Source organism: Astyanax mexicanus, chromosome 11, assembly GCF_023375975.1.
Source record: "Astyanax mexicanus isolate ESR-SI-001 chromosome 11, AstMex3_surface, whole genome shotgun sequence".
NCBI classification, from domain to species: domain Eukaryota; kingdom Metazoa; phylum Chordata; class Actinopteri; order Characiformes; family Acestrorhamphidae; genus Astyanax; species Astyanax mexicanus.
The window spans coordinates 4,916,224-4,929,912 of NC_064418.1; the positions used below are offsets into that span (position 1 = coordinate 4,916,224).

At 36.9% G+C, this 13,689-nt stretch overlaps 1 protein-coding gene across 3 annotated transcripts in view; it reads right to left on the bottom strand.

Moving 5' to 3' along the window:
• Positions 1-1,490: 1,490 nt before the first annotated feature.
• tbc1d4 (TBC1 domain family, member 4) overlaps positions 1,491-13,689 on the bottom strand; it is a 54,356-nt gene continuing 42,157 nt past the window's right edge. For all 3 annotated transcript variants that reach the window (XM_022680621.2, XM_022680619.2, XM_049484755.1), the window contains 5 exons: positions 12,371-12,615; positions 10,659-10,818; positions 8,862-9,031; positions 7,490-7,669; positions 1,491-4,737 (listed from right to left, as the gene is read on the bottom strand). In XM_022680621.2, coding sequence (XP_022536342.2) covers positions 4,507-4,737; positions 7,490-7,669; positions 8,862-9,031; positions 10,659-10,818; positions 12,371-12,615 — 986 coding nt within the window. In that variant the 3' untranslated portion in view covers positions 1,491-4,506. The remainder of the gene's footprint in view (positions 4,738-7,489; positions 7,670-8,861; positions 9,032-10,658; positions 10,819-12,370; positions 12,616-13,689) is intronic.

The window sequence follows — 13,689 nt, forward strand, 5'->3', positions numbered from 1 at the left end:
GGTCTTTCCATGAGAAATGTGGCCACACAGAACGCCTTACCAGCTGTTTCCAACAGCAGCCAAAAGGGCACCAGCGGGAATCCAAAACAAAGACTCGAAGATGTATCAATCTGGCCGGCTGGAATTATTCGGGATCAGAAAGAATTCCATCAGATGTCATTCCAATTACATTCTTTAACAACACATCTTATCACCTGAGTACTTTGTTGATTGAATGCCAAAGCTGCTCCTGTAATCTGAACAGAGCTCACCACTGCCTTGGCTTGGCTATTAAGATGGAGCCGATATAAAGGATATAAAAGAGCTTCAGTATCTCAATATAGAAGCCAACTACTGTGTTTAAAATCTTCTAGGAATGAAAAGTCGCTTCAACTTTATCTAGTTTCTTATTTACCTTTTAAAAAGCCTAAACACATTTAAATGCCTGATTAAAGGGCTGATTACTGTAGTTTTGCTGTTTTCCTCGAGCAAACGCTTTAACTTTAACTTGTTTCTAGTAGGGCTGCAACGATTAGTTGAAAAATATAGTATAACAATTTGTCAACTCCAAAAGTTCATTGTCGACTAATCGTTAATTTGCAGCACTCACACAGTTAACACTCAACTTGGCTGTGCACCTCAGTCCAGCACAGTTTTGCTGCACAGATATTTCCAGTTACAGCTGAATTCACGCTTTTAATCCTAGTAAAACAAACGCTCTTATTTACCTTTTAAAAAGCCTAAAGACATTTAAACGCCTGATTAAAAGATCGAGGTCATGGGCCCTGCATTGTTCAATATTGCGATATATATCCTTTAAAAAAATAATAATATTTTTTTTTCCAATATCTTGCAGCCCTATGACCAACTGAAGCAGAGTTACCCAAATGTCACAGCTGGTCATTTCAAAATGCACATTTCTTTAAACCCAAATGACATACAAAAGAAAAGACATGTGAAAAGAAGAGATAATGCAATCTGAGTGCCATTTACAAACTGTCTCAAAGGATATGAAGTTTGTTTCAGTTTTTAAACCTGTGTAATTTTATGATGGTGATTAAAAAAAAAACTCAGTAACAGTAGTAATCATCAGTAGGGATGCACAATAATATTTGGAATTATGTTGGAATTAGCAGATACCAATTGGTTAAAAAGACAATTATCGTCATTAGTTGTTAAATGAATGTTTTCTGTACTTAGACTGGTATTTAATAATGTATTTATTTATTGTGCTTATTTTAATTTAATGTATTTTATTTTACTGCATTCACAAGCCTATTGGAACACTGTATTTAGTATTTATAAACTTTTTTCATACAATTGTTTGTATCTGTATTTGTATCAGCATCAGCAGTTTACATGCATACAAACACTGACTTGCCAAACGTCATTGTATAGTACTGATCGTTGTGTGTAAACTGATCATGAACTGTTTGTGTTATCTCAAAGAACAGCCTGTCTAAGCTGTGAGGTGTTATCTTGTAAGTGAGTTGAAATACTGGGCAGTGTGCTCATAGCAAGATGACTTTAATTATCCATCTGATTGAGACATTTCTCAATGTGCAGCATCACTTTTAAAGTGAATACTTCTCAGAAGCATTAGCATTAGCATTCTCACCCACAGTGGACAGGGCAGTGGGTGGCTAGAATTCCAAGTCCAAGGGATCGCATACAATTTCAGTATCAGTGCATCCCTAATAATCAGTAAATCACCTAAATCATACAATGATTCAGACTGTGGAAATACAACAGTGGACGTAACTCAAAAAAGAAACCACATGAACACAGATCAGGACGGATGGATCAGATTTGTATATTATTGGCCAAAAAAAAAAAAAAAGCCTGGACAGCTTCTCCCAAATGTCCATAGAATATAACTCTGTGAAAGTCCTGTAAAATGTGATGGAGATGAGTTTAGAGTCAGTCTAACGTTTAGAAGTTTAATTTTCTGTATCAAGCTAAATCCAGAATGAAGAAGAAATGGGGTTTAATCCAATTTTTCAATTATCAAGTTTTTCATTTCATTCATTTTATTTCACAAACAGAATTTCAAGATTTCGATTGTCAGATTTGTCCATTTTTGTATCTTGTAACACAAATCTGATGGCATAATTCAACTTAAAACCAAATTTAAAAATCAGAAAATAAAGAAAATATTCATTTTTTTCCTGAAATCACAATTGCAAGGGGCAGAGATAAAAATAAAAAAACATAAAATACAATTGGAAAAATGTATGAAAACTAAATGTCTTGTACACTGCACTATATAACAAATGAAATAATGAGTTTTTACTGTTTTTTACACCCAATTTTCTATTTTCGCATTTAGCCTCAAACGAAAAATCTGAAAATTTACTTAATAAACATTACACTGACTGTTTAGATCAAGTTTTAACTGGTTAACTCATTCCTACTCTCTCATACTACTAAATACACACTTGAATCACCAGTATGGAACATCACTCTTTATGGTTCTCTGTACATTAAGCTGCTTTAAGCTGCTTTAATAACAGCACAACGTGACCCATCATGTTTAACCATGTTTTACTCAATCATCTGCATGTTAATGGTTCTCACCTGGTCACACAGCTTGACGGGAATTACACTTATGGAAAACTGAGAAATTACAAAAAAAAAAAAAAAACATCTGAACAACATTAGAGTAATCTGCATATCTTGATTTCTTGATTGACCTCAGTACTACAGGAGAAACCTGTATATTGCTTCAGACAGCCATCGTACAAAAAGATAAAGAGATAAAACAAAAAACAGCCACCTTAATCAAGACAGAAGCTGAAGTGCCAGCATACAAATCAACTAATCCCACTCCACACCTACAAAATGTTAAGCAATATTCATTTCTCCTAATATTTCATGACATTTTAATACAAAAATGTCGTACTTATCACACCCTTTAGGGCAGAGGGAATGGGGAGCTTTACACAGATTCACTCAATCCATGTTAAATAGCTGCACTTCACCGACATGGCTGCAGCTGGAGGGTCCTTTTCTCAGGCAAGCTGCACATAACTGAAGTACTTTTTATCAACAGGGATTAAAACAACAAGTTTTTTTTTGCAAATTAAGTGCGCGGCATTTTGCATAGCTTCACCAGCTAGCCTGCGTTCATTAACAATGCGTGAAATAATCTGCATAAATCACTTATAAGGCTTCGTTGACGGATAAGTTCTGACGCAAGAGGCTTTTTAATTTTTTGGGTTTTTTTTTCTTTCAGCAAATAAGACACATAAGAGGGGAGTTACGAGAAGTCAGAGCCCTGCACGGACGCACTGAGACACACGGCGCTAAGCATAATTTAACAATAATATTTGTGCAAATGTCAAGCACAATTTTGGAGTTTGGAGTTACACACAGCACGAAAGACAAATTTCATTTGGGGTCAAGCGAGCTTTTGTTTTGTTTCTGCATTTCTGCATTTTGTTTCTGTAGTATTTGTATACGGTGTATGAAATATGCTCATAATCGAAATCAGCTTCGCAAACAGACGTTTCTCACACACATACACACAGATTAGAGACAGAGAGAGAGAGAGAGAGAGAGAGAGAGCAGTATGCAAAACTAACGCAACAGCAGACTTGCTTGCTTTTTTTTTTTTTTTTTCGTCTCTTTTGACGTGATGAATGATTCGCCTTGAAGTACATTCAGTAACAGGTGAAGTGCCAGATAGGCGTAGGAGTTCTGGAGAGCAGGTTAAATTTGGATGACACTGCTAAGTCACAGCGGAAACTCAGAGACGGTTTCATTTCCTGCTTGAACTTTGGGTTAAGCTCTTTCAGCACAGTGTCGATTTGACGGCCTAAATATTTTGGTTTCTCGGGATGATTGAGTCACACTCCCTTTTGTTGCATTTCATCAGGAGAAGCTCTCCAGCGAGAGCGAAAAGACGAAAAGAAAAAATATATATATAAAAATGAAGAAAAGCGCTCCCATAACATACGTCGACATCAGGGCAGCGCTCCTCAGTACGCCCACAGCCGCGAGTCTCACTGATCTTTGGAAAGAAAATACATTCGTATCGTTTTCAAGTATTTTCAAATTCACGAATCCACACAGGCTGTAGCGCTGCAACGCTTCCTTTCTGTTCTTATCACTTAGGGAAGCCACCTTCTTCTGCACCTGAAGTCCTGAAGTGAACAAATCGGATCAGAGCAAATGTGACACAAGCAGACGCAGACTTCCTATTCCCATTTCCATTTCCCACTCGCTATTTCCTTTGCAGCAGTCTTTCCTTTCCATGCTTTATCGGCATGGAAGTAAAATTGTTTTTTGCTTCTTTTTTTTTTTTTTTTCAGAAGGCTACACGGCTAGGGGCTAGGCTACCCTCCCATAGCTCCAACTCTAGCCCTGATCATCACAGTGGATACCCAAGCTTCCACAGTATGTGTGAACTCTCATCATCAGCCCATAAATGCTGCGAGCTTTGAGAGAACCATCAGAACACACATGATGGTCGTCTCAAACGTCTCAAATGAATCGACTCTTTACACTGTGGATTCGTTTGCCGAATCAAGGCTTCTTGCTGGCTGCTTTGGTTTTGCCGTTGCTGCCGGACTTCAGCTGGGTCATCTCCACTTCTGCAGCCGAGTCCTGCGGGAGGCTGCTGCGCATGCGCTCGATGGTCTTCTGGTAGGACGTCTTCTCCTGCTCCAGCGAGCGAATCAGGTGCTTCATCTGACTCTCGCGAGCCAGAAAGCTCTCCACGCTGGTCTCCAAACTCTGGATCTTCACCCGCGCCGCCTGCCATGATCAAAATATACAACAGGCATTAGAAACAAACGAATGATTGTTAAAGTAAGTGAGAACATACACCATTAGAACATTTTTTATAGGGCATTTAAGACTAAAATTAAATAGTATCAATTGAAGCAACATCATGAAGCAATTTTCCTTAAAAAGAACAGATTCTAAATCGAGTAAATTGAGCTTTACTGACTCGTAATAGCGTTTCTATCACCGCTATTCCAGACTCAGTAATAGAATAATTCTGCTTATCAAAATCCTGTCAAATTTTAGTATCGTATCTGTTAGCCCACATACTTTTTTTTTTTGCTTTCAGTGATGGTTCTGTATCTCTTAGCTTGTCCAGAACTGCATGTGTAGAGCGTGTTCTTACTAACTGTAGGGGGAGCCCTGGAGCAAGAAATACTGCTTCTCACATAATACTGCTTTAATCATTCTTAACTAAATTCAAGAGTGACTGGCTTTCTTTTGTATTATAGTAGGCTATATATTATATATTGACATAGTATGCAATTGAAGAATGAATACCACATTTTTATTTTATTTTTGTTCAGCCAATTAAACAACAAAGGGGTTAGGAACACTGAAAAAAACAATAAACTGAAATGAAAACACTTACATTTCTAATCCCCATTTTCACGTTTTCATGAAAATAAATATGAAGTTTTGTTTTTAGAATTTATTTATATTTTGTATCCCATTTTCAGGGCTCCCCATGTCACTAGTGATGCCCCAACACAAGGAGGGTGAAGACTAGCACACGCCTCCTCCGATACATGTGAAGTCAGACTTCGCCTCTTTTTGAACTTTTTTTGAAATGCTGCTGATGCAGCATTGCTAAGTAGCATCACAACACAGAGCTAACGCTCGCAGCGAAACGGTTCTGATACATCAGCTCACAGACGCCTTGTGCTGTTTGATATCACTCTAGAAGTGATGAGGGGAAAGAGCGCCATCTACTGTACCCACCCAGAGAGAGCAAGATCAATTGTGCTCTTTCAGGGCTCTGGCAGCTGATGACAAGCTGCATGACCGGGATTCGAACCAGCAATCTTTCCCGATTATAGAGGCAGCACATTATAGAGGCAGCTCCAGAGCCCTGAAATGCTTTTTTTTTTTTTTTTTTTTTTAAGCAAAAAACATATTTATGAAAATAAAGGTTCACTTGATTCTTTTTGCAGAAACCACCATTTGGTTTTCCATTTCTATCCATCAAATAAAAAAAAAATCCTGAAAGTTCTTTAGCTGAGGTTTACTTTTCACAGCCCCATATATTATACTCATGTATTAATTACTACAAAGGGTGTGGAACACACATGAAAGCAGCAGTATGAGACGTTAAGATGAATGTTTTCTGGCTAAAAACTGATTATTTTATTAAGATCATCTGTCAGAGTTTGTCTTTTAGAGGCCAAATCAAAGCTTCATACTGTTCAGTGACACTTTTCTCATTTTGTTACAAATTCTGATCAGTATCACCATTTCTTGACTTCAGTTCTTCACGAGTAACTGAGAAAAAGGCAAAAACAGGAGACTCAAGTAGTCGCACATAAATTTAGGAAATCTCAAGCTGTGTCTCAAAACCTGGCCAAAAGAATGGAACAAAAATAGCCTGCCATATCTGTGAGTGAATATATCTGCAAGGGTTCCAAAAAGTCTGGCTCAAGAGAAGAATCTTTGGCAGAACATGTTTTGGCAGAGATGTCTGAACTGTGCTCCTTTGTTTTTCAGATCTCAGCTAGACGTTGTGTGATGCTGCCACCTACTGGTGTACGAGAAACACACACACAGGAGCTTAAGGATTCCTATAATAACTGCCTGTCCAAAAAAAGAGGCCACAGTAATATTTAATTGGATATTTGAATTATAATAAATATAAAAAGTATCCTATATAAATGTAGCAAATAAATAAATGATTTTTATAATCTTATGCTATTATACTATCATTACATAAGTGGAATTACATACTCTTAAAATATCATCTAAACAAAAATGTCTATAATGACAGGCCTACTATATATATATATATATATATATATATATATATATATATATATATACAGAGTACTTTGCAAAAGTTTTAGGCACCAAAGCAAATTACACTAATTTTTTTTTCTCAGCAATATGAGTGTTTTTTTTTACCTAAAACAGATGCAAATGAACATACTGTACATACAGTAAAGCGTAACAAGGAATTCTCATTTTTAACTAATTCTGTTGTATCCTGTGATCCAAGCTGAAGACCAAAGTGTAGAGATTCCAGATTTCTCCTGGATGCTCCTCCCCACAGCCAGCATGTGTATATTATGTTCAGTTCCGTCAGCAGCTCACCTGATTTAACAAATGTACCAAATTTACCAAACCTGGTGTTGATTAATATGATAAGAACTAGAAATTAAACTCTGTTAAACTCTATAAACTCAGATTAGGAGGAGATATTAGGAGATGTTTTAATTGTTTTAAGAAAAACAGGGCTGTAAAAGCAGCACTGCTTTTTGTAAATTTGCTGTTTGTATTTATTGTAATGCTGTAATAGTGTTTTACTGAGCTAATTAACTCTTACTTCACAAATAAGAAGCTTTTTCTTTACTTAAAATTCCCACAAGTGCCTAAAACTTTTGCACAATACTGTATATTTATGTATTTTTTTGAATGGTTGGAAAATACATCAAGTTCTTTACAGTAAAGTGACTGGTTTAAGAATCAAACCCAAAAAATAATAAAATAAAGAAAGAAATCAGATCTACACCTGTAGTTTCTCCAGCAGCTCCATATTTTGCTTCTTCAGCTGGGCATTGGTCTTCTCCAGTTTGTCCAGCCTATCAGAGTCTTCTGACAGCGTCTGAGGAGCATCCATCATCTCGTCCTGCAGAACGTGGTACTCCACCTCATAGGCATGCAGCTGCTTGGAAATGTCCATTTCTAAAGCCTTCCAAAACAACAGAGAACTCCATTACGCTGATATATGTGTATCTACCATTCGATTAAAGACAGGTGTTAATCTATCAACTTATTTTCTCAAATAATCTCACGCAGTCGCAGATCAATCATTAGAGTTAGAACAGAAGTACACAGATAAACGAGAGAGAGAGAGAACTAAAAGTTCCTGTTATCAGCTCAAAGGTGACCAACATGATACAGGTGACGCATAATAGGAAATGCCTCTGAATGGTCTTCAAAGTCAGTCTGTGGTATGTTTACTCAGCAAACAGTCACATGGAACTGTATTTTGTTCCTGTGACAGAATGTTAAATTATATTGACAGGGTGCGGTTCTCTGACTTTAGCCCTGTTAGATCTGGATTCTTGGAAAGATACTCTAAGTGAGATTTCTGATTTATTTTCCTGATTTCTGATTCGCTTTTTTTTTATAAAACCTCTGGAATATATTCAAGAGGAATATGGATGATCATAAGCCATCAAACCAAGCTGAACTGCTTGAATTTTTGCACCAGGAGTAAAAGCATAAAGTTATCCAAAAGCAGTGTGTAAGACTGGTGGAGGAGAACATGATGCCAAGATGAAGCATGAAAACTGTGATTAAAAACCAGGGTTATTCCACCAGATATTGATTTCTGAACTACTAAAACTTAATGGATATGAACTTGTTTTCTTTGCATTATTATTTGAGGTCTGAAAGCTCTGAAAGATCTTTTTTGTTATTTCAGCCATTTCTCATTTTCTGCAAATAAATGCTTTAAATTACAATAATTTTATTTGGAATTTGGGAGAAATGTTGTCTGTAGTTTATAGAATGAAACAACAATGTTTATTTTACTCAAATATAAACCTATAAATAGCAAAATCTGAGAAACTGATTCAAAAACAAAAAATCCAGAGCCGTTTTAGCGTTTATAGACCCTTTCCAAATCACTCCCTATATCGTGCACTGCCCCTCAAAGTCTACTCAAGAGACCTGCAGGACGCATGGTTTTAAACAGGCATAATTTTTTAAACCTATCCATCGTTGCTGCCTAAACTTAGTGTAGTGTTAAATCAAGATTTATCAAGATTTAACAAATTGGAATTTTCTATGACTTGTTTCCAACTGTTTTCAAAACATTATCGAGCCCAGCTCAAATTAACTACATATAAAGTGTCTCCCTGGTTCACTCTCTGTACCTTAGTGATTGTCTCCTCCATCTGATTCTGTGACAGGGTGGGAATGGTGGTCTTAAGGTAGTCTACGATGCACTCAAAGCTGTCACACTCCAGTATCTCTCCTTCGTGGCTGCTCAGCAGACACAGCGCCACCTTAAAGATCACGTCCGTGCCCTGGACGAACAGCAGGTCTGTACCACAGAACACAAACACAATAAGAAAGCATGCAAAAAAAAAGTGCATAAACATAACAAAACTCACTTTACTAACTTTTAAAGATGGGTATTGTGAGGATTTTAATCAATAATACTGCTGAATTTAATCATTTAATGATGTGTTTGTTAATTTTGTCTTCAAGTTGAAGCTTAAGCTGTTCTTTGATGGTGTAAATAAGCACAGCAAGATTTGCAAGATTTGAACGTTCCTCGTCTTGTTTAGAACTGATATTCACAGATTTCACCATTTTTACAGCAGCCCCATAAACATCTTTTCGGCAAATAATTCAAAATGATCTCTCTTCTTAAAGGGATATGCCATTTGGATAAGAAGCCTGATGCACATAAAAAAAGAGCCTTAAACAGATAAATCTTACAATAAATCATTGTAAGATTGCGATCACTGAACATTGCAAAGGCTGGATTTTATTAACTACGATTGCTGATTAAAAAAATTATAGGTTATATATAGGCTACTTACATTCATTTCAAAATACTATAATTTAATTGACTTATAATGAATAAAAAAACTGCTATAACTGATTGTTTGCATGTGCCTGCAGTGTCGTCTGGAGTGGCTCTACATTCTGTTCTTAGTTAAGAACAAATTCCAGACAGGAAAACATTAGTTAATATTAAATACTAGATTCTTTGTAAAAAGTACGTAAGTGGGGTTTAAGAAGGGATTTGTTTGAGTTTAAGGACGGTTGGTGAACGAGGCCCAAAGTTATCCAAAGAAAGACCAGAAAATTCTAAATTTTAATATTTCTCTCTCAACAGCGCATAATGTCTGTAAATGTTTTTTTTTTATATGTAATTCACAGAGGTGGAAGGTAATGAATTACATTTACTCAAGTTACTGTAATTGAGTAGATTTTATGAGTAATTAGTCATTTTTAAAGTAGTTTTTTAAAGTAGGTAATTTTACTTTTACTCAAGTGCATTTTGGCACAAGTAATTTACTTCACTACATTGGGAAATTCCTCATTACTGAGTAAAAAAAATAAAATGCTGGGAAAAAAACAACTGGCACAGATGCAAAATGGATGATAGAAACCACTGCCTGAAAGGTCCAAATTATTATGTGGAATAATAGTTATGATTTGTTGTACTTTTTTACATCAAATAATTAAAAGTAACTATGTAACTTTTACTTAAAGTACATTTTAAATTGAGTACTTTTTTACTTTTACTCGAGTAGATTTTTAGATGGGTACTTTTACTTTTACTTGAGTAGAATTTTAGCAAAGTAAAGGTACTTTTACTTAATTATAATTTTTCAGTACATTTTCCACCTCTGGTAATTAATCCCCCTTCATATCTTTATTCTTTGATCATGTTCCATTGGAATGCAGAGTTTGCTGATTTTTTTTTTTTAAGTTGTTCATTGACGTGTGTGTGTGTGTGTGTATATGTGTGTATATATGTGTGTGTGTGTGTGTGTGTGTGTGTGTGTGAGCACAACTAGACAGGCAGCAAAATTCTCAGCACTTCCTTAAACTGTCCAGCATTAACACCCATAAATTTCATATTCACATTCACATTAACAGCAGCACCATTTACACACCTGATGTTTAATAAGTTGTAAAGCGAGCTCACGTACCGAAAATGCGGGACACAAAGCCTAGAGGGAACTGCGAGGCGAAGAGCGTGAGGAACCAGGGCGCGGCGTACAGGCTGGGGCTGATCTCGTGCTCCTCCAGGTGTGAGTACAGGCCACGGTGGTAATCGTGCAGCAGCCGTGACAACTGGTACATCTGAATCTGCAGAAAACAAGAGAAAGAAGAAAGTGAAAGAAGGTACGAGTGTGAGAGAGTAAGAGCTGAGTCCTCTCGTAAACTCAGGGTAAACTCTGGCCAGGCGGAGAGCACGAGAGCTGCTTATGCTGCTGTCTCTCTCTCTCTTTCCCTCTCTCTCTCTTTCTCTCACCAGCCTGGAGGATTAAACATTAGCACAGTTGATGATGAATAACCAGAGGGGAACAGCTGAAGACGGCAGGCTGAAAGAGGAGTCAGTGTAGGAGGTTTGGGGAAGAGGTGGGGTAAAATGAGTAAGTGCATGTTGTTTGCTTTAGAAAGTTGATAGGACACAGCTGAGAGGCATACCACCGAACACAGTGGAGGGGCGGGAGGTGGCGGAGGGGTCGGTATGCTGTTAATGTCTTACTGAGGAGCGCCAACTACTTCTAAGGGCACAAAGGAGCTGAACACCTGCCACTGCCCTAAAGAAAAAAACCTGTACCATGTACAGCTCTGAAAAAAATGAGAAGAGACCACTTAAAAATGATGAGTTTCTGTGATTTACCAAATTAAAAAAAAACTCTGGAATATAATCAAGAGGAAGATGGATGATCACAAGCCATCAAACCACCAGGCTGAACTGCTTGAATTTTTGCACCAGGAGTGCAGGCATAAAGTTATCCAAAAGCAGTGTGTAAGACTGGTGGAGGAGAACATGATGCCAAGATGCATAAAAAAAAAACTGTGATTAAAACCAGGGTTATTCCACCAAATATTGATTTCTGTAGTGCTCCTACATTCTGTTCTTAGTAAGGAACAAATTCCAGATAAGAAACCATTAGTAACTATTAGATTCTCAGTGAAAAAAAGTATGTAAGTGGGGTTTAAGAACAAATTTGTTTGTAAAAATGAGGCCCAATATTTTCCAAGACCAGAAAATATTTCAATATTTCTTTCTCAACAGTGCATAATGTCTGTAAATGTTTATAATGTAATCTCTGATCATGTTCTATTGATCATGTTCTACAAATATTAATTTTTTGGACTCTTTATGCAAACTTTATGAATATGAACTTGTTTTCTTTGCATAATTTGAGGTCTGAAAGCTCTGCATCTTTTTTGTTATTTCAGCCATTTCTCATTTACTGCAAACAAATGCTCTAAATGCAATATTTTTTATGTTTTTAATCATTTTACTCAAACATATACCTATAAAGTCAAAATCAGAATCAGAAAAACTGATTCAGACACTGAAGTAATCTCCAGAGCTGTATCTCTAAAACTGTAACATAGATCAAGCTATAAATCTTCTAAACTTGAGGTAATAAGAAGTACAGAAATGTGGTATTTTATAAGCGTAATTGTACCGTTACTGCCAGTTAAGACTTGTTAGATAGAGGCAACTATCTAACTTCTCATCTAACATCAAGCCTGATTCACAGTTCACCTATTGTTCCCGTTTAGTCTCCAAAAACCGGTCCAGCTACATTCTTCACGGCTGTGGTGCGCTTGGCAATCACACCAGATCCCTAATAAGTGTTAAAAACACACATTTTCTCTCACGCAGAGCTCTCACCTGCAGGGAGATCATATCGGGTCTGTACTGGCGACGCAGGCCCAGGTCATACATGAGGAATTTGAGCGTGTCGAAGGCCTGCTCCTCGCTCATGTGCAGCAGCAGAATACCCGCCACGAAGCTGATGCCCTGGCAGTATCCCACCTCCGTGTCCAGCAGGGAGTAGGCCTTCAGCAGGTTGTAGAGGGACAGCTGACCCGCGCCCAGCTGAGTGCTGAAATACTGATGTGTGGGGAATGTGCGACCTGCGGGAGAAAGAGTGGAGATATTGAACAAGATCAGTAATAAAAAGTTATAAAAAGAAACACATCCATTTCCATTATCTGATCCCAGATCTGTTTGAGAAAACTCAAATAATATTTAAATATGGTTGAAGAGAAATCACCACTGTTATGTAAAAACTTTTTTTTTGTGGATCTGGCAGTTGTACTTTATACCAAATATATATTTTTTATTTCTAAATACCTGTAAAACTGCTTTGCGATGCCATTAGGCTGTAAATGTTTTTAAATAAATAATAAGAAATTTTACCTAAGGTAAGCATCTAAATTCTCAAACACTTAAAAAATAATTCATAAAGAAATACACAGCTATCAACAACCCATCACAAAAGTATTCATACCCCTAAAATTTTTCAAAAATTTCACCATACAAACAAACTTAAACTTGAATATATTGATACATGGTTTTTAAAATGTAAAAATAAAAATCTGAAAAAGTGTGATATATTGATAAATTGTGAATTGTAAAGTGTGAATCTGATAAATCTGGCATAAACCTTAAAACACTATGGTCTGCATTGGCTGTATGATCTCAGAAAGTGCCAGAAAGTTTGAAACTTTAACTATACTAAGTGTGTGAGTGCCTTATCTCACTATTTACAATTGATAAAGATTAAGATATAAAGACTTGTGGAACACATTTGGCCAAAATATCACTTTAAACATAAAGGGGTTGGACAATGAAACTGAAACATCTGGTCTTAGACCAGAATAATTGATTGTGGTGATGGACAGTTCTGGTGGAAACAGGAGAGTTGAGGTGCACATTGTATTCTGCCGTGATTTGATCAGCCGTGGTTCTATGTTTTTTGGGTTAGCACCCGAACATCCCTTTCAGACAGCTTCCTCCAACAGCGTCCACAGTTAATCCTGTTGGATGTGGTTGGTCCTTCTTGGTGGTATGCTGACATTACCCTGGATACCGTGGCTCTTGATGCATCATAAAGACTTGCTGTCTTGGTCACAGATGCGCCAGCAAGACGTGCACCAACAATTTGTCCTCTTTTGAACTCTGGTATGTCTCCCATAATGTTGTGT